The 18,293-nt window shown below is 50.0% G+C and overlaps 1 protein-coding gene across 1 annotated transcript in view; it reads left to right on the top strand.

Moving 5' to 3' along the window:
* Positions 1–18,293, top strand: part of WNK2 (WNK lysine deficient protein kinase 2) — a 163,444-nt gene that overhangs the window by 15,185 nt on the left and 129,966 nt on the right. Inside the window, exons 4-6 of the mRNA XM_021716805.1 lie at positions 2,901–3,050; positions 13,631–13,778; positions 15,762–15,920. Of these exons, the coding sequence (XP_021572480.1) occupies positions 2,901–3,050; positions 13,631–13,778; positions 15,762–15,920 (457 nt within the window). The remainder of the gene's footprint in view (positions 1–2,900; positions 3,051–13,630; positions 13,779–15,761; positions 15,921–18,293) is intronic.

Raw genomic sequence — 18,293 nt, 5'->3', positions numbered from 1 at the left:
CCCATTTAGGTATATACAAAAATGTGATACGTGAGTGTTCCTTGCAGCCTTATTTTTTGTGTTGTTTGTTTTGTTTTGTTTTGTTTTGAGCTGAGTTGAGACTTCACTGTTGCCCAGGCTGGAGTGCAGTGGCACTATCCCAGCTCCCTGCAGCCTCGATTCTCTGGGCTCAGGTGATCCTTCCGCCTCAGCCTCCCAAGACACTGGGACTACAAGCACACCACCACTCCCAGCTGATTTTTTTATTTTTTGTAGAAACGAGGGCTCTTTTTGATTTTTTGTAGAGACGAGGTCTCACAGTGTTGCCCAAGCTGCATTAAAGCTTATTATAATTGCCAAAATGGAGAGAGCCCAAATGCCCATCAGCCAGAGCGTGGAGTGCTTTATCTATTCAGTGAAATATCATTCAGTCACAAAAAGCAATGAAGTGCTGACACAGGCTGACCATGGACGCGCCTTGAACACATGGTACATGGAAGGAGCCAGGCACAAAAGACCACCTACTGAGTGACTCCATGTATATGAGATGTGCAGAGCTGGCAAGCACATCAAGACAGGAAGGTGAGCTGTTGCCGGAGCTGGGTAGGGAGCATGGGAAGTGATTACTAATGAATGCAGGGTCTTCTTTTGGGTGATGAATACTCAGGACTTAGATGGTGAGAATCTGGCAGCAGAGAGTTGTCATGTCCCAGCAACATCGGCCTCTCTCAGCACCCCCAGGGCATTGTTAAGCATGTCTGCCCAATTTCCAGACCTCTTCAGCTAGAAAGCTGTTTAATCCATGTTCTCATTCATGTCACACTGTGATTTCTCTGGGCTGGAATGTGATGGAAGGTGTGGCGGACAAGAGCGTGTTGAGGGAGTGCAGCTGAGGGGTTGAGCTATGACAGTTATTTACTGTCCCCAGGCAGCATCACCAGCATGGGACACACATTAAAGAAAGAGCATCCATGTCTGCAAAGAGGCTTTTCTGGGTTGACACCTAACAGGGACTTGGGGGAGGCTCCCTGCGCCTGCTGAGAACCGGACCTGACATGCCAACTTTTTTGTGTCAAGCACAACAGGTGCACATTTTCAAAACAGCTCCAAAGTTACAAACAGTATCTCAGAATAAACTAATGTACTCAACTGAATAACAAATTAGTTCTGTTTTACAAGTGGTCTTGCTATAGAACCACCCACAGGTGTGTCCCGTTCAGGGACTGAAGCAGGCTTGGGGGCCTTGCTGATCTCTGCCTGGAATGGGCTTCTTGGAAGGGCCTGGTGACCAGTGGAATGGGGCCGTGACTGGTGGGGCACCCAGACATGGACTAAATGCCAGGTAATTCCAGAAGCCTCCCTCCCACCAATATGTGGCACATGGGCAACAGAGGATCTCTGCATCAGGGAGAGGCCAACCTGCTTCCAACATTCCTCGATATCCAGGGTGTGGGAAGGGTGGACTCAGGAGTTCAGGGTCTTGACCACATAGAGCTACAATAGCCCATCCTCCTACCTCCTGGCCTGGGCTGCTGGGTCCAAGTCTTATAGATGTCCACTCTGTCCCCACAGTGGCCACAAGGGGCCAGCAGTGCCATGATACCATTTATAAACAGGAAACTGAGGCCCAAGATGTGAGCTTGTGGCAGTGCCCCCAACCTAGGGCATCTCTTCTGCAAGCAGGTATGTCCTAGGGGGACCCCAAACAGGACTCGGATCTAAGTCATCAGTCCTCGGGAGTCCTGACAGCCACAGTCATAGCCCCCACCTTGAACTTGGGGTTGTGCAGAGCTCAGCTGAGATCCCATTCATTGAGTCCCAGTGTGACTCCTTTCTGGCCGGCTCAGAAGGGCACAGTGCCTGTGCTCAAACTCATGTTGGGCAGGGCTGTGAGGACAGAGGAAGGTCACAGGGAAGCCCTGCAGGACCTGCTCCTCCCTGTGGGGTGACTTTTGAGCCAAGAGCTAGCCCAGGAGGCAGAATCGGCAATTGGGTCTCAAGGGAAGGTGTTCAGTGGACAGGCAGTGCTGTCAGGATGTTGGGGGTCAGGGGATGAGTCCAGGGTCCCCAGCCGGGTCCCTGGGCTCCTCATTGTCCTGTCCCTCCATTGGACCTCCCCCTAGGCACCACAGTGATGGGGCAGTGGGAGAGGAAAATGGGCCTCACTGAGTCGTGGACTGTTTGAGGAGCTGGAATGAGCCTTCCCCCCAGTAAACTTCAGAATTGTGGATGACAACACAGAGAGCTTCAGTGGCCAGCACCACTGGCCACTGACACAGCCCCACAGTCCTATGAGGAGGCTTGGGTGCTATGCCAACTTTATGGGTATAGAGATGGCTGAACCCAGGTTTGAACCTGGTCATGGGCCAGCACCCAGTCTGTCAGCTCCATGGGAAAGTGTCACATCCACACCATGTCCCTTTGTGAGCTGAGAGCAAGTGTCATGGCCATGGCCCTCCCCTTCCTACGGCCAGATGCTTGGAGGCGGGAGACCTCACCTCATCCTAACAGCTGACCCGCTGCCATGCTGTCAGCCAGGCGTTCCCACACCCAGAACACAGGCAGGAGCCCAGGGCTCTAATGGCACATACAGGAGCCCAGGGATCCAATGGCAGGGCTGGAGACACCAGCCCATGTGTGGGCAGTCAGCAGAAAGAGACATAGGAAGGGCCCCAGGCCCGTGGGGAGAGGCTGAACATCCCTCACAACAAGAGACATGGAAATGACCGCCCTTGTCCTAATCCTGGAGCCAATTAGCACGCTCTGCAGGTGCAACTGCTGGAACGGACGGTCCTGGCCTCCCCCACTGAGTGTGAATTAGCACAGCCTCTCTCTGGGGGAAATCTGGCAAAAGCTATGAAAATTACAAATGCACAAACTTCTTGACCCAATCACTCTGCTTCTGGGAATTCATCCTGCAGATGGACGGGTCACAAGCTCGCTCCAACCATGTCTGTGACAGTGAAACAGTTCCATGCAGCACAGCCCCTCAGACCGTGGAATACTACATGGCTGTCAAAAAGAACAAGGCCACCTCCCAGAGACTTCATGAAAGGCCTCCCAAGCATAGAGTGAGGCTGAGAAGCAAGCCCAGGCATCAGGTCCTGCACACTCCTCTTGTGAAAACAGGGGAGAGTACCAAGCACCTGTACTCCTGTTTTCATGTGAACTCCAGGAACCAGAGATGGGTTGTCTATTGAGACATGGTGTAGGGAATCGGGCAGAGGGCACCAGAAAACTTTCTCTCTTATACTCTATTTCTTTCTGTTTTTGAACTACATGTCTATAAGGGCTATTAAAAATTTAACAATAATGACAATCGTAATGAAAGGATTTATCATACTTGGGAAAGTTTTATAGCAGATGTCCAACGCAATGTGTTGTTTTTATTATCTTTATTTTTAAAAAAACCTTTGTGTAGTGACTCAAGTCTACAATCCCAGCACTTGGGAGGCTGAGCCTGGAAGATCACTTGAGTATAGGAGTTCGAACTCTAGTAACATAATGAGAACTTATCCCTACAAAAAAATTAAAAAATTAGCTGGGCGTGGCAGCTCAGACCTGTAGTCCCTGGGGGGGCTGAGGCAGAATGATCATCTGAGCCCAGGAGTACAAGGTTGTGATGAGCCGTGAGCATGCCACTGCACTCCAGTTTGGGTGACAGAGTGAGACCCTAACTCAAAAAAATAAAAAAGTAAAAACCTTTAACATTTGTTTGTAGTTGCTAAAGTCACACAGTACAGCAGTGTCTGCCCTTCTAAAAACACCAGAAAAGTAGGAAGAAAAAAATAATAAAATCATCCAAATAGCCACCAACAATATCCAGCCTATATTCTTGCAGTACTTTCCTCAGGGTCATTTCTTTATTTGCTCTGTTAACAATTGTTTGTTGAGCTCCTGCAATATGCCAAGCCTTTTTGTAGTGCCAGCAACCCAATGCATTTGCTACAGTAACAAATGACTTCAGAACTCCAGTGACTTAGGACAGCAAAAGTTTTCTTTTGTGCACTTTACCTGAAGGCTATGTGATGGTTACTCTCTGCTCTTGGTACCTTTCCAGAGCCCAGGATGGGCAGAGAGCAGCCACCATCTGTTGGAGTGCTGGGGATGAGAAGACTGACACCATGTCTGAAGTTGCTGGCAGGGCTGAGCACATGGCCTTCTGAATGCAGGCTTCTCGGCAAAGCAATTCTTGCTACCTCTTTTTGGTAATGGAAGGTACCACATGAGACATATGCTAAGGGACAAGTGAACATTGAGAACACCTAACTCAGTGAGCAAAAACAAACTAGTGTATTATCTCCTGCCAAATAAAAAGGTGGCACTTTAGACAAGAACTTCCCCAGTCTTTGAACATTTCCATGCAGCCAGCCCTTGCAAGAGATTCCATCTGATACGGGAATTGTGCCAGCCCACCTTCTCACACTCTGGCCCTCCTACTGGAACCCACAATGGTTCCCAATCTTGTGGCCTTTTAAATAACTCTGAGATAAACAACTTCATGGTGAAGTCTTTGCTTTCCTTGGAGTAAATTCCTAGAAGTAGATCCAAGAGTAGGAAAAAGTGTGAGACTTTTGCCAAATTACTTTCCTGGAGGGTTGTAGGGACTGACCCACACATGGTGACATGGGAGTGCACCCATCCTGCCAGGTGCCTGCCAACTCTGGCCCTTATTGGAATAAGAACAGCTAAACTCACACATGGAGATACCAATTTGCCCTCCCTGCCTCACAGTAGTTCCCAGTGAGACCAAACCATCATCTGCTGGGTCTGTGACATCATGTGACTCATCTACATGCGACTTTCTACAAGGAGTTTGGTCTCTTCCATATTGATTCTCATGAACTTTTTGCATATGAGTATAATACCACTTTATGCTTCATAACTTTTTCTCAAGTAAATGCCTGCTTTTCAATCTTGTTTCTTCGTATTTTTCTTAGTATTTTCTTAGTATTTTTTAATATGTCCATTTTATTTTCTTGTTAAATCCCACCCCACCCCCAGTGCCTTGTGCCTGGGGACACATCACAGATCTGGTTAACACACAGATGGCCAACTCCCTCTGGCTGGAGCATGGCTTTCTTTGAACCTGGACCTCAGGGCCTAAAGAGCTGGCTCCAGGATGACCTGCTCATTGAGTGCCCTTGAGCAGTTCCCGTTTCTTATCTGGGCCTCAGTTGCTCCACCCATTGAAAGAGCAGCATGTACTATACAGGGATTTGAGGAGGACCATTGGGGTGGCCAAGAGCTCCCTGCTGCCTCTCACCTCTGCAGCCCGATACAAAGGTAAGGCAGATTATTCAGTGCAGGTTAGACATAGATAGATGAGTTTCTTGCAGGCAGTTTAGATTAAAATAAGGTACGCATTCAGACATCTTTTCAGTATACAACCTCCACTGGACTGCCCAGGCATACCAGACCTGGCCACCCTGCAGGCTGGAATGTGACTCCAGCAGTGCAGTAAATCACAGAAACAATAGGGAATTACCCAAAACACAGACATGATGTTCTAAGACAAGCTCACATCTAGTTAAGTAACAATTTCAATTATTTAGAAGGTCCTTGTGACCTTAGAAGTTAGCAAGATGGTCATCAAAACTCAGGACCAAATACCTGCAGCCCATCCCTCTTAGCTCATGGTTTATTTAATCATGGTTTTAAAAGTATACAAAGCTTCTTGTCAAAGGCAAGTCTGTGTCCATTTTCTTAAGGCACCCATGTCCTTTGAGCATGTCTTTTTCTCTCTAATAAATTCTACCTTCAACTATATTTGGGACTCACTCTGAAATGTTTTCTGTGGTGAAGACAAACAACCCATGGAGCTACACACCGCACCCCACCTGGCAGCACACTGGCTTTGCTTTCCTGACCTCTGGCCTGGCCCCTGCTCCTGAGCCTTAGACCCAAGACCTCCCGCTACCCTATTCCCACATCATCAGAGATGCAGAACCAAAGCCAACTACAAGCATCAGCTGCCCCTTATTCCTTATCCCTGTGGGCTCCAGGCTCTGCCCTGCCCGGTCAGTGGATGACCATGTAGAAAACAACCTAGGCCTGAGGCAGCGGGTGCTCTGAGGACACCATTGAGTTTACAGTTTTTATTTAAAACAGACAATATTTCCAGTCTCAGCAACCAATTATTTTGCAAAACAGCAATTCTTTTCTAAGCTCAATATGAATTTTTTCATCAAAAGCGTCGGTGCCGTGGCTTATTAATCAGTGACTTCCCTGAACAGTTCACATAAAACCTTCTAGAAAAACGGAGGTTTCCATTCACAGGGTTCTAAGGGGTTGTGACTCTCCTGCAGGTGTGTGCTGAGCATGGAGTCTGGGAGAACAGGTTAGCGTTTAATGGGCACTGCCTATGTATCAGGCTGTCTGGGGACCCTTCTGTTACCCCCTCTATGACCCTGTTGGTGAACTGTCCAACAGACCAGCAAATTGAAGCCAAGAGGGTAAGAGCCATGCCCAGAGACCCCCAGGACTCGGGGTAGAGCTTCAAGGTGAGCCAAGCTAGCCTACCCAATATCAATGTCATGGGAAGAGAAGACAGACAAGCTCCTCCATTCTTTTGGGAGCAGCTCCTCTTCCAACAATCTGCCCTTTGACCCAAGGGCGCAAACCCAGTCTACCTATCACAAGCACTCCAGCCCTGTCTATGGTTATTAGCTCTGAGATGGGCACATGACCTGAGTCAGCAAATGAGACTCCACCCCAAGGCATTTTCTGGGGCTGTGGAGAAGGTCATCCCAGGGCTGCAGGTGACCATGTGCCCCCTGAGGACTAAACCTTGACCTCTATTTTTAACTTGCCAAATTCCTAAGGGGCCTGGGGAGACAGGTTTCTTACTAACCCTATACAATATTTATTTTCCAACCTGACTCTGGCATAACATCACACAACAGATAAAGAAGGAAATCAAAGCATTTTGTGACCACATAAAACTGTCTTTTGGGGACTCCAGGCACCTTTTAAGACCCTTACCTGTCCTGCCTGAAGACTGCCACCTATGAGGCTTCATCTGCACATGAAGAAAGTTGACTCCCTCATTGTTCCTCAAGCCGCTCATTTCCTTTATTGCTTTCAAAATTCTTTAGACAACTCTTACTAACTAATTGCCAGTCAGGAAATCTTTGAATCCACCTATAGCCTGCAACCCCCCGCTTGGAGATACCCACCTTCCTGGACTGAACCAATGTAAATCCCACATGTATTGGTTTATGGTTTTCTATAACTTTTGTCTTCTTAACATGTGTAACTAAGCCACAATTCAGCCATGGTAGGCACATGTTCCCAGGATCTCCTGTGTCACTCACATTTGACTCAGAATAAACAATCTTAAATATTTTCTAGAGTTTGACATCTTTCATCAACACCCCTCTAGGAAGAGCTGGGCCAACCATGAAAGGAAGTGGAACTGAAAGAGAGATAGGGAGCATCCTAGACATAACACTTGTGCACCTGGATCCAGCCACATCTGAAACTGTTACTGCTCATAAGATTTTTCCACTATGTGAGTTGATAAATTATCTTTTTGGCTTAAGCCAGTTTGAGCTAGTGTTTTGTCACTTTCAAACAAGAGACCAAGCTCAGAGTCTGAGCAGGGAGGGAATGGTCTTTGGCCACTCATTAGAGGAGTATCTCAGAGGACAGTCAGGGGCACAAGAAGACAGAGGTGACACCTGAAGGAGTAATTTCTGTCATCAGTGAGAGAAAGCAAGCATGGCAAAATTTTGCAACTTTTCTTGTGGGTTTGAAACTCTTCGAAATAAAAATAGAGCTGGCAGATACATCTGTAGTCCCAGCTACTCGGGAGGCTGAGGCAAGAGGATTGTTTGAGCCCAGGAATTTGAGAATGCAGTGAACTGTGATTGTGCCACTGCACTCCAGCCTGAGCAGCATAGTGAGACTTTTGACAAAAAAAATAAAGTTGAATGAAACAAAATCAGCCCTGTACCAATCCCATTTTGTCTGATAGTGGGGAAGTTCGGGATATGCTGTGTCAGGAGCTCTGCCTCTTTTGCTGGGCACCCCTGAGCAGTGTGTGACCTTAGGAAGATGCCTTATTGTCCCAGAGTCTTGCTTTCTGATCTGTAAAGTGCAGTCTCAGTTCCTACTTTACAGGGTCACCATGGGATTTTCAATCAGCACATGCGTATCGGGCCTGGACTGATGTGGTCCAGAGGGTGACAGTACCTGTGGGGTGTTGGAGGGACATCCCATGACTGGGTGTCTAGGACAGACCATCAGGATGGGTGGCAGAAGAGTTACCCGTGTGTCTTATCCATGTGGACCCTCTGTGGCCCACATCCACATGGGGTACCTAATCTGCCTTACTCTGAGTCTTCACCTGCATGGTGGGAGGGGGCTCCTTGGTGGAATAAACCCACCGTGAGAAAGCTCGGATCTGGAGCTGGCCTCTGCCTGGGATCTGACATTCACTACCCTGCGACTGGGACTGAAGACCCTGTCAGAGATCTCCCAAGGAGCTTTCTGTGGTCAATGTGGGGGCTTCACCATCCTACCCACCACCCACAAGTTGGACACCAGGGCCTTACTCCCCATGCCACCAGAAATGAGACATGGAGAAAACACAAGCCTGATACACAGAGCTAAAAGGACGCAGTGAGTTGACAGCAGTGTGAGGGGCAGAGAAAGGTGAGTACTTTACAATGGTGCGCTCTGTCCTCCAGCCCTGCATGGAAACACTCAGGGGCATATTCCAGAGCAGACTCCGGGAAAGGACCTTGCCTCAAAGGAGAGCACATCTGCGGTTTTCACGGCAAGAACAGCTGATGGCTGCCCCCAGCATAGCGTGGGAGGGTCGTCTCTGCTCAGGCCTCCCAGAGTGCTGTCCCACGGCCTGGCTCTACCCGACAAGTAGAACAGGGTATTAGGAGGGCTCTCAGTGCAGTTTTTGTTTTTTTTTTTGAGTTGGAGTCTCACTCGGTTGCCCAGACAGTGGCCGCTCCCAGCCACCGCAGCCTCGACCTGCTGGGCTCCGGTGATCCTTCCGCCTCAGCCTTCCAAGGAGCTGGAACTACAGGCGTGCGCTCCCACGCCTGGCTAATTTTTTATTTATTTATTGTAGAGATGAGGTCTCGCCTGCCCAGGCGGGTCTCGAACCCGCGGGCTCAGGCAATCCACTCACCTCAGCCTCCCAAAGGCACGGGATTACAGGCTGAGCCACCGAGCCCAGCCATTGTAGTTTTAATTGGCCATTTTCTTGCTATGGGCAAAGGTGCATTTTCTTCATATTTAAGAACTGTTTGTTTTTCTGTTCTCTACTGATGATGTTTGCCTGCTTCTCTCCTGGACTGTCGGTCCTTTGCGTCCCATTTAGTGCCATGCTTTTTGTGTCTTTGTACTTTTTCTTGGTGATTTTGCTGTTTAAAAGAGCCCCAGGTGCAGAGCTGAAGTGCTGCCTGGGCTCCCATGCAGAAGAGGCTGTGATGAATGGGAGGGGGGGAGGGACATGTTGCAGAAGCCTCGTGGAGGTGGGAATTTTGGCGCTGGTGGACAAGGCCATGTCAATGAGTTCACAGCATGGCCAGAGAGAGGAAGAAGATATTCGCCCATTGGTTCATGGGGCTGACTAGGAAGCAGCCATGTTTCTCAGGACACAGTATTTCAGTATACACTAATCCAGTGATCATGGTGGCTTCATAGGGTGTGACTACCTCGAATTATGAGGATCAACTGAGTACACTACAGATTCAGCTGCTGGACTGTGTGTCATTCTTTTTTTTTTCCTATCATTATTCATTTTTTTCATGTTTTGTTTTTCAGTCTTTATCACTTCTTCCAGGATTTTTTTATTTTTATAAATTTTTTTCATATTTTTTCAGCCTTGTGTGTCATTCTTAAAAGGCCCTCCCCACTTGGATCCTTTACAAAATGACACTTTTGGCTGGATGTGGTGGTTCATGCCTATAATCCCAGCACATTGGGAGGTTGAAGTAGGAGAATAAATTGAGATCAGGAGTTCAGAGAACAGTCTGGGTAACTAAGCAAGACCCCGTCTCTACAAAAAGTAGTTGAGTGTTACAGCGTGCGCCTGTAGTCTCAGCCATTTGGGAGGCTAAGGCAGGAGGATTGCTTGAGCCCAGGAGTTTGAGGTTGCAGTGAGCCATTATTGTACCACTGCACTCCAGCCTGAGTGAAAGTATCTGAGAGAGAGAGAGAGAGAGAGAGAGAGAATATGACACTTTTTAATCTTCTTTGTTCTCTTAATCCTGGGCCTTGTTTCCCTCCTCCAGACAGCTTTCCTGCTGCCCCAGGTGGTTTATGCCTCTCATATGATCTGTCACACAACTCAGTCATTTTCCAGTGCAAGCACTGGGTCAGGCACACAGTGGACCTGGATGGGAGAACAGCCTCCCATCTACCTGGTCCTATCTTCAGTCTCAATGAGACAGGCACTTCCAGGGACGGGCACGAGCAATTTTGACTGAGCCTGCTGGAAAAAAGCCAGAAGCCAGGCCGGCACATTCATCAATAAGTGGAAAAAACCTTACTCTGCATTCGCTTAGGGATATGCGGCCCCTCTGGGGGATCTCACTGTGACTATGTTGGCTACAATTGCCGGTTGTACTGAGTGCAAATTGGAACCTCTGGGCAGGAGAGACCCCTGCCAGCCCCAGGCCTGAGTCAGCCTTTCCCAGCTGGGAGGATGACCAGCTTTGGCCATAGTTGGAACCTGCCCTGGAGGTAAGCATAGGCTCTAGTCAGAGGACCCCACCAAGAACATCAACAGAGGCTGAGACAGGTTGCTGCCCGGCTCCTTTCTGCACTATCCCCACAGACCCTCGCCAGCTCTGTGGTCCCAAACATGCCTGTCACTGAGCCCTCCCGACCTCTGTGTCACCATATGGAAAAGGAGGGACTAGGATTTGCCCCCAGGTAGAATGGATTGCTCTTCTGACTCAGGTGGCCTGTCCTTTCTCTATGGGTAGGCCCTGCTGTCAAGTTGAGAACAGGGGAACTGGAGTGTCTGGGCCAAGGCTTTACCCAGAGTCAGGGTGAGAGCAGTTTGGCCAGCCCAGCCCACGAGCTGCCCAGCCGTATGTGACGGCTGTCTACACAGTCAGAAGAAGCCAACAGGGTTGAGTCCTTCCTGGGCTGCTAAGAACTTCCTGGAGGTTTTCTCTCAACCCCAGGAGGTGGGCACCTGCACTGTCCCTTTGACTAATGAGGAAACAGATGTTCAGAGAAATTAACAAGCAAGTCGAAGGTCAAGCCAGCAGGTGGAGCGAGGACTTGAATCAGAGCCAGGAACCACCAGACCCAGCTTTGAGCTGCATACCTATTCATCTAATGGACTCATGGGGGTCTGTGAACACCCCCTTTGTAAAGACATAGGCCACATGTTAGGCAGAGATGCCTCTTGTCTGAAATGCAGAAAAATGTACAAGAGCAGAATCATGTGCTGGCAGCACCTTGGTGTGTTTCCTTCTGCCATTTCTTCCTGTGCGTTTTCACGTCACACTATCTCTAATCACTTCCTTGTGTCATTATAAATCTCTATGAATAGCATCTAAATGGTTCTATTGTATTTATGTGGGGAATATAACATTGTTTACATAATCATTTCCAGCTGCTGCACATGCGGTTATTTGCAGTGCTCATTATAAACAATCCTTCAGTGAACATCCTCATGCCTCACTGGCTGCACCCCTGCTTGCTGCATTCATGGGAATTCTCCAAGAAAAAATTACCGACTTAAAGGGCACAGACAATTTTTAGACTCTTGCTCCAATCACAAATTGCTTTCCACGAATGGCTGTCTGCACATCTGACTCCATTTAAAGGCAGCTGGCGAAGGCAGGCCGTGGGCTGAGCTGGGGCAGGCATGAGCCATCAGGGCCAAGAGAAAACATAAGCCAAATTCAGGCTCTCGCCAGGCAGTGGCTGTCCTGGAGGTGCTGGCCCGGGGTTACACTAGAATTGAGGGAGGATCACGACTCAACCACCTGTCCGTAAGGACAGAGCCCCGAGAAAGGACCCCCAGGGAACCAAGGTCAGGGCAGGCTGGACAGCAGCTGCAGAGTGGAGTCGTGGGTGAGCCCACAGTGGGCTCACTTCCAGGCTGCACAACTGGTCAGGTATAGCACTCAAACACAACGGGTCCCCTGTTCCACATTCCCACCTGCTGTTGGTGCCATCTCCAGGGTCTCCTGAGTCTAAAGTGAGAGCATGTCCACAAAGCATGAGCTCAGCGCTTGGCACACACCAAGTGATGGTGACTATTATTATCATCATCATCATCATTTCAGCAGTGAGACTTCATGAGGTTTCACCATTCACTGGGCTCAACTGATCCACCCCTGGTTTCCCAAGCTCCCTGGATAAGGTTCCCGGACAAGGAGCTGCCTAGTGCAGTTTGGGAGAGGTCTAACTGGCAGAGACTGGGGGTGACCGTGTCCACTATGCCTGTACCCCAGTCCACCACAGTAGGGGTCCAGGATGGAGATCTCAAATACCTACCATGCAAGGACATATGAGGGGATATAAGGGGATAAACACCTCATGCTCTGGACCAAAACAAAACAGGAAGTGTGATCTTGCATGTGGTGGGAGTCTTTTGAGTAAAATGAAATAATAACTCTATGCTTAGAAGAAAAAGCTTCCAATCACTTTCACTTATTTGACACATGCTGCTGGGCAGCTCCAGTATAGACAGCCAAATGTAGATAGAAACATTCACCAAGGGAGTGGGGCGGCAGGCATCACTTTGGGGAGTGACACTGTATAAAACTTAAAATATTTTTATGTTTACTTTTCCTGTTTTATAAATTTTCTGTAATAGCATGTGCTTAAAAAAAATCAACCAGTATTTCCAGACAATGGAATAGTATTCCGCTGTAAAAAGGAATGGAGTTCTGGATACATACTAGAAAACATTATGCTCAGAGAAAGAAGATACAAAAGGTCACACCTTGTATGATTTCATTTATCCAAAATGTCCAGAATAGGCAAATCCATAGACAGAAAGTGGACTAGCAGTTGTAGGGGCTGAGGGGGAGGGGACAGGAAGTGTCTGCTAACTGGGACAGAAATTCTTTTTGATGTAATGAAAATATTCTGGAATTAAATAGTGGTGACAGTTGCACAACATGGTAAATGTACTAAAAACCTCTGAATTTTACATCTTTTATTTTATTTTATTTTATTTTGAGTTGGGGGTCTCACTCTGTCACCCAGGCCGGAGTGCAGTGGCATGATCACAGCTCACTGCAGCCTTGATGTCCTAGGCTCAGGTGATCCTTGTGCCTCAACCCCTTGAGCATATGGGATGACAGGCATGTGCCACCATGCCTGACTAATTAAAAAATTTTTTTTGTAGAGTCACGTTCTCACTATGTTTCCCAGGCTGGTCTTGAACTCCTGAGCTCAAGCAGTCCTCTTGCTTTGGCCTCCAAAAGTGCTGGGATTATAGGCTTAAGCCACCATGCCTGGCTGAATTGCACACTTTAAAAGAATGTATTTTGTGGTCTGTGAATTATATCTCAATAAAACTGTTATTAAAAATCAATGTGTTTTAAAATTTGGGAGTAAGGGAAATGTTATATTAATTTTTTAATTATTACATAAAGGAAAGAAATAGAGGTGGTGCCCTAGAACATTAAACCCTCTCCCATCTGCCCTCCAGACCCCTGTCCCTGGCCCTGCCACCCAGGTGGTCCTGGCAGCAACAGGGGAGCCCACCAGTGTCACATCCCCACCCTCTCCCCAGTCGCCCACTGTGGAGTGCTCCCCTTTCCTTCCACAACCCACATCCCCCCCACCCCCAGGCTCAGGTGTCCCTCTCCCCTCTGGTCCCCACAGGGAGTATGTGGCAGCCCTGGCCTGGCTTCCGTCAAAGAAAAATGGCCGGATTACCCCCAGGAAGTTCACACCCTGAAGAAGCAGTATCTTGACACTTCCTTGCATCTTGCCAAGCCCAGCACACCACACTCGGCTCCCAGAGATGAGCCGAAAGCAAGCATCACCCTGCTGGCTCCAGTTCCCCCATGAATCCAACTTTGGGTATTTCTAATCAGTTTCGACTCCCTATGAACACAGCCTCATTCTCAATTCTTGCCATCCATGCCTGATGATTCACTGAGCTCACAAGAAATGTGACATGCCAGAGGACTCTATGTATTTTCTTTTTTTCTTTCTTTCTTTCTTTTTTTCTTATGAGCCCAATCATGGCACATTAGTCTTTGGCCTGAGAGGCCCGTTATCCTGTTCAAGGCTCTGTTCTCTGTCTCTGAGGGTCTGCAGTCTCCCAGTCCAACTGTGGGCACTTTGAGGCCTTCCTGGGTCTTGCACCTCTGAGAACGGCAGTGAAGAGTTTCGCCAAATAGTGGGTGCCCTGCAGCACCCTGGATGTGGAGCCTTTCCTGGAGGCCAGACAGTGAGACACCCACCATTTGCCTTCCCAGTCACATGCCTCACACACGAAAAGAAAACATGGGCCTCAGTGGGCACCTAAGGTCTTCTCCAGGAGGATGGGCACCCCCAGCCCCTTGGGGCCACCTGGGAGCTGCAGCTCTGCTTCCAGCCAGGCAAGCTCTGGGTTCCAGGCGCTGAACACACACCCTCCCCTAGGGAGGTTCACGGTGTGGAATCCTCCAGTGAGCACAGCAAAACTAGATTTGAGACACAGAGAGTCGAGCCGACTCTGATACTCTCTTCGCACGAGTCCCATGCAGGCAGCTTTTGTCGAGCACCTGTTGTGTACCACTCTCCCAGCACTGGAGCTTCTGGGGAACTTCTCGGTCCTGGCTGCATGTCAGGACCACTTGGAAGCTTTCAAACATCTGATCCCTGGCCCACCCCAGACCCCTACCACAAGAGTCTTGGGGCAAGGGGCATAGGCTGGAGGATCATGATGACCCCACAGTGATTCCTCCCAGCAGCCGAGACAGCATGGTAGGTCCCACCCTACAAATAGAGAAACTGATGCCAAGTGGCATGGGGGAGGTCAGGCAGGCTCTGCCTTTTCCCCACATCCCTGGGCTCTTTTTGCCCTGTACTTACAGTTTTACTTTTAACTGTATCATCTGCTTCACCAGAACTGGGGATCACCCCAAAGTAATCTCCCTCAGGATCACAAGTAAAATCCTACCCAGTGAAGTATTCACCTAGAGACTGTGGGGGGCTGTCTCCTGACTCCTGTCTACTCCAGGACATTTCCAACAAAACTTGTTATTGGAAGGAAGCAAGTCATTCCAGAAGCACCGATCCAGTTCGTACTGCCTGACCCATCCACCCAGCTCTTCCCATGGGGAGTTCCCATCCCTCAGGGGTACATCTTTACCATCCTCTGACATCATCTTCCAGCAGCAGAGGCTCATTCCCACAGCCCACCTGCTCCCCAACTACCCCCACCCTCCTGCCACTTCGCGCTGTCTGTCTCGGGTCTTCCTGCCTCTCCCCAGCCATTCCCACCGCCCCACTGGATTCTGCTCTCCCAGCACCACCCCCCATTCTGCTGCCCCCGATTGGGGCATCCTCCTCACAGTGTGTGTGGCCTGGGGACACTCCGGGAGGCAGCCTGGTTGTGCTGGACTTGAGCACTGAACAAGCTGCCTGAGCCACTTGGAGGTTACCACCCAGGATGTACTGGGGACTGGACAAGGCCAGACTCTACCCTCTCTTCTAACTGGTAAGCCTCGATGGACCCTGATGTGAGCAAGGGCAGGGGAGCTGGCCTGTCTCCCTGTCTCCCTGTCTCCCTCCCACCCTCCTGTGTGCCAAGAATGTTGAGCATGGCCCTTGTGCCCATCTTTCAGAAACTGACAACATGATTCCGCTGCCTCCTGGACCCCAGCCCCTGAATATCATCTACACAGAGCAGACATGTGCCTGCAGGTACTCACCAATGGATTTGCTGGGGCCCAGCCTGGATTTGGGGAAAGCTTTTCTCACCAAGGGGCTCCCTGGCACAGCAGGTTGGTGGGGAGTAGAGGTCACTGTTTTCACTCTGTGACTGTAAGCAAGTTACTTAAAGCTGAAACATCTCTGGGCTAGGCCTCAATGTGCTCATCTGTGAAATGGAGAACCTCTTGCTGACTTGGCCCTTCAGACTCCGAGATGGCTAAGTATCAAAGACAAACGTGGTTATCATGGCCCTGGGTCACATGGCCTCAGGACAACCAGCAGGGCAGACAGCAGTGCTTACTCTCTTTTACTTAGCACCAGGGAGATGGAGGCTAAGAGATGCTCAATGACCTGGCTAAGGGTGCACAGCAAGTCTTATCAAAGTCCTGGTGTCCAAGGTCTGTTCAAGCAAGCCTCAGGCTCCACCTGCCAGGCCCCCAGGACTAAGATTCCTTGCAAGGGAAACTGTGGCCTGTCCACTAGCCACTTTGTTGTGAACTCTAATGGTTATGGGTTGGCAGAGAGAATGAGCTCCCTGTCATGGGAGGTGTGCAAGCAGGGCTGTGTGAAATCGCCCTAGGGTCTCAGAGAGTACTCAGCACTCAGTCAGGGACAGGCTGGCCCCCATCCCTCTGGGTTGGTCAGCTCCCAGCCAATTTGTGGGTATAGCCACATTTCCCCATACACATCCATAAGCATGGCTGGTATGCATGTCTGGACATCTCCTCCCTCACGAAGCTGGCACAATGCCCATGTGCCACCAGTATGGCCCATTGGGAGCAGGAGGAGGCCATACGGGTGCACATGGCCTGGGAACACATTTAGCTTCATTTTGTTCTGGTCTTCCCCATCATGAACAGACCTGTGGACTTGGTGCTCTTCCCAGACTGGTTGAATCCCAAAGGAACTGGCAGCCTTTTAAGGTGAACAAGCCAGGGATAGACATGTCAGCCCGTCCTACAGGGTAGGGATACTGACCGAGGCTCAGGAAAGGCCAGGACATGCCCAAGGTTATTCAGATGGCCAGGGGCAAGGTTGGAGGTCTTCAGCCTCCATGAACAAGACAGAAAGTATGTCAACCCAATGCCCACCTGTGCCTGGAAGACCCCCACCCTGGGAAGTGTGGCTCTCAGGGCCTCTTAGTCCATAGAGCTGGTGCCTGCTGTTCTGCCTCCTCCTTGTGTGGACTCTGGGCTTATGCCAGAGTCGTTGAGCCTCGGCCTGAAAGCCTGCCTCACAAGGTAGATGTGAGGATTAGATAATATAAACCAACAGGCATGTGCCAAGTGCACAGCCCTGTGCCTAGCACGCTGCCAACCAATCCCTGACTCCGGGGGAAGAGTCCTGATTTGAGGTGTTTGCCAATTGCTGTAGTGTAAACACTCCCAGCACAGCTGACTTCAGCTACAGAATGGCATCACCAGACAGCTGGGAAGAGGTGAGCTGGTCAGTTTCAACTGGTGCCGGTTCCCCAGGGAGGTGGGGGGTAGCCCAGAAAGTTCTGCTTCTCTGGATGACAGTTGACTGGGCACACTTATCCCTCTGAGTTGCAAGGGTTTGCTATCTTCTCTGCTGGCTTTCATGTCATGTGAGTGACTTGTGCCAGAGGTTCCAGGGCCAAAAGCCTACGGGTGTTTCTTCAGCTCTGAAAGTGTGTATCTGACTTGGTGCCAGCCCAAGGGGTGCAGACCCAGATGAGAACATGCTGGCATCTTCCTTGTACCTTAGTCTCCTCATCTGCAAGTAGGTCCAATGAGTGTGAGTCATGGGGTCATGGAGGTTGGGGTGAGGGTGAAGTTCAGGGCACTGCCTGGAGCAGGCTCAGAAATTAGTAGTGCAGTCACTGACATAGGCCACCTCCCTGCAGTGGGGCCAGAAATGCCCAACAGGGGACTTGTTTGCAGGAATCCAGTGGAGGAAAGACAAGGGAGTGGTGGCATCTGGCAGAGGTGGGGGAGAAGCACTTTGGGTCAAGGGGCTTCCAGAGCCTCTCCATGTTCCCACCCAAGGCACCCCAGCTCGGCTTCTGTCGTGGACGCTCTAGGACTTAGGGCCTTTGGGGCCTCAGTTGGTTCAACTGTAAAATGGGCATAGTGACCACCAGTGCCTCCCTGGGTGATAGTGAGGCTCTCATGGATCCTGTTGGTGTAGCGAGGTCAGGAAAGGACACACCAACCTCCCACCAGGCTTAGACCCGGGCTGGACTTCCGAGGGTGGCAGGACCCCTGGCCCTTCTGTCTTGGCACAGGGTTCAGCTCTGGTGTGCCGGGCTAAGGAGAGGTGAGGGGTGGAGTCCACTGTCTCCCTCAAAGACACACAGGGCGCTCCACAGCCAACACCCTGCGGCGCCTTCCCAAGAGCCTCAGAGGTCAGGAGCGCCGCCTCCAGAACTGAGCTGCGGGTGGGAGTCGCGCGAGCCGGACCGCAGGTAGCCGCGCTACGCC

This window comes from Carlito syrichta, unplaced genomic scaffold (genome assembly GCF_000164805.1).
Source record: "Carlito syrichta isolate Samal-C Ts95f unplaced genomic scaffold, Tarsius_syrichta-2.0.1 Scaffold308961, whole genome shotgun sequence".
Lineage (NCBI taxonomy): Eukaryota > Metazoa > Chordata > Mammalia > Primates > Tarsiidae > Carlito > Carlito syrichta.
This window is presented reverse-complemented; position numbering and strand designations above follow the sequence as displayed.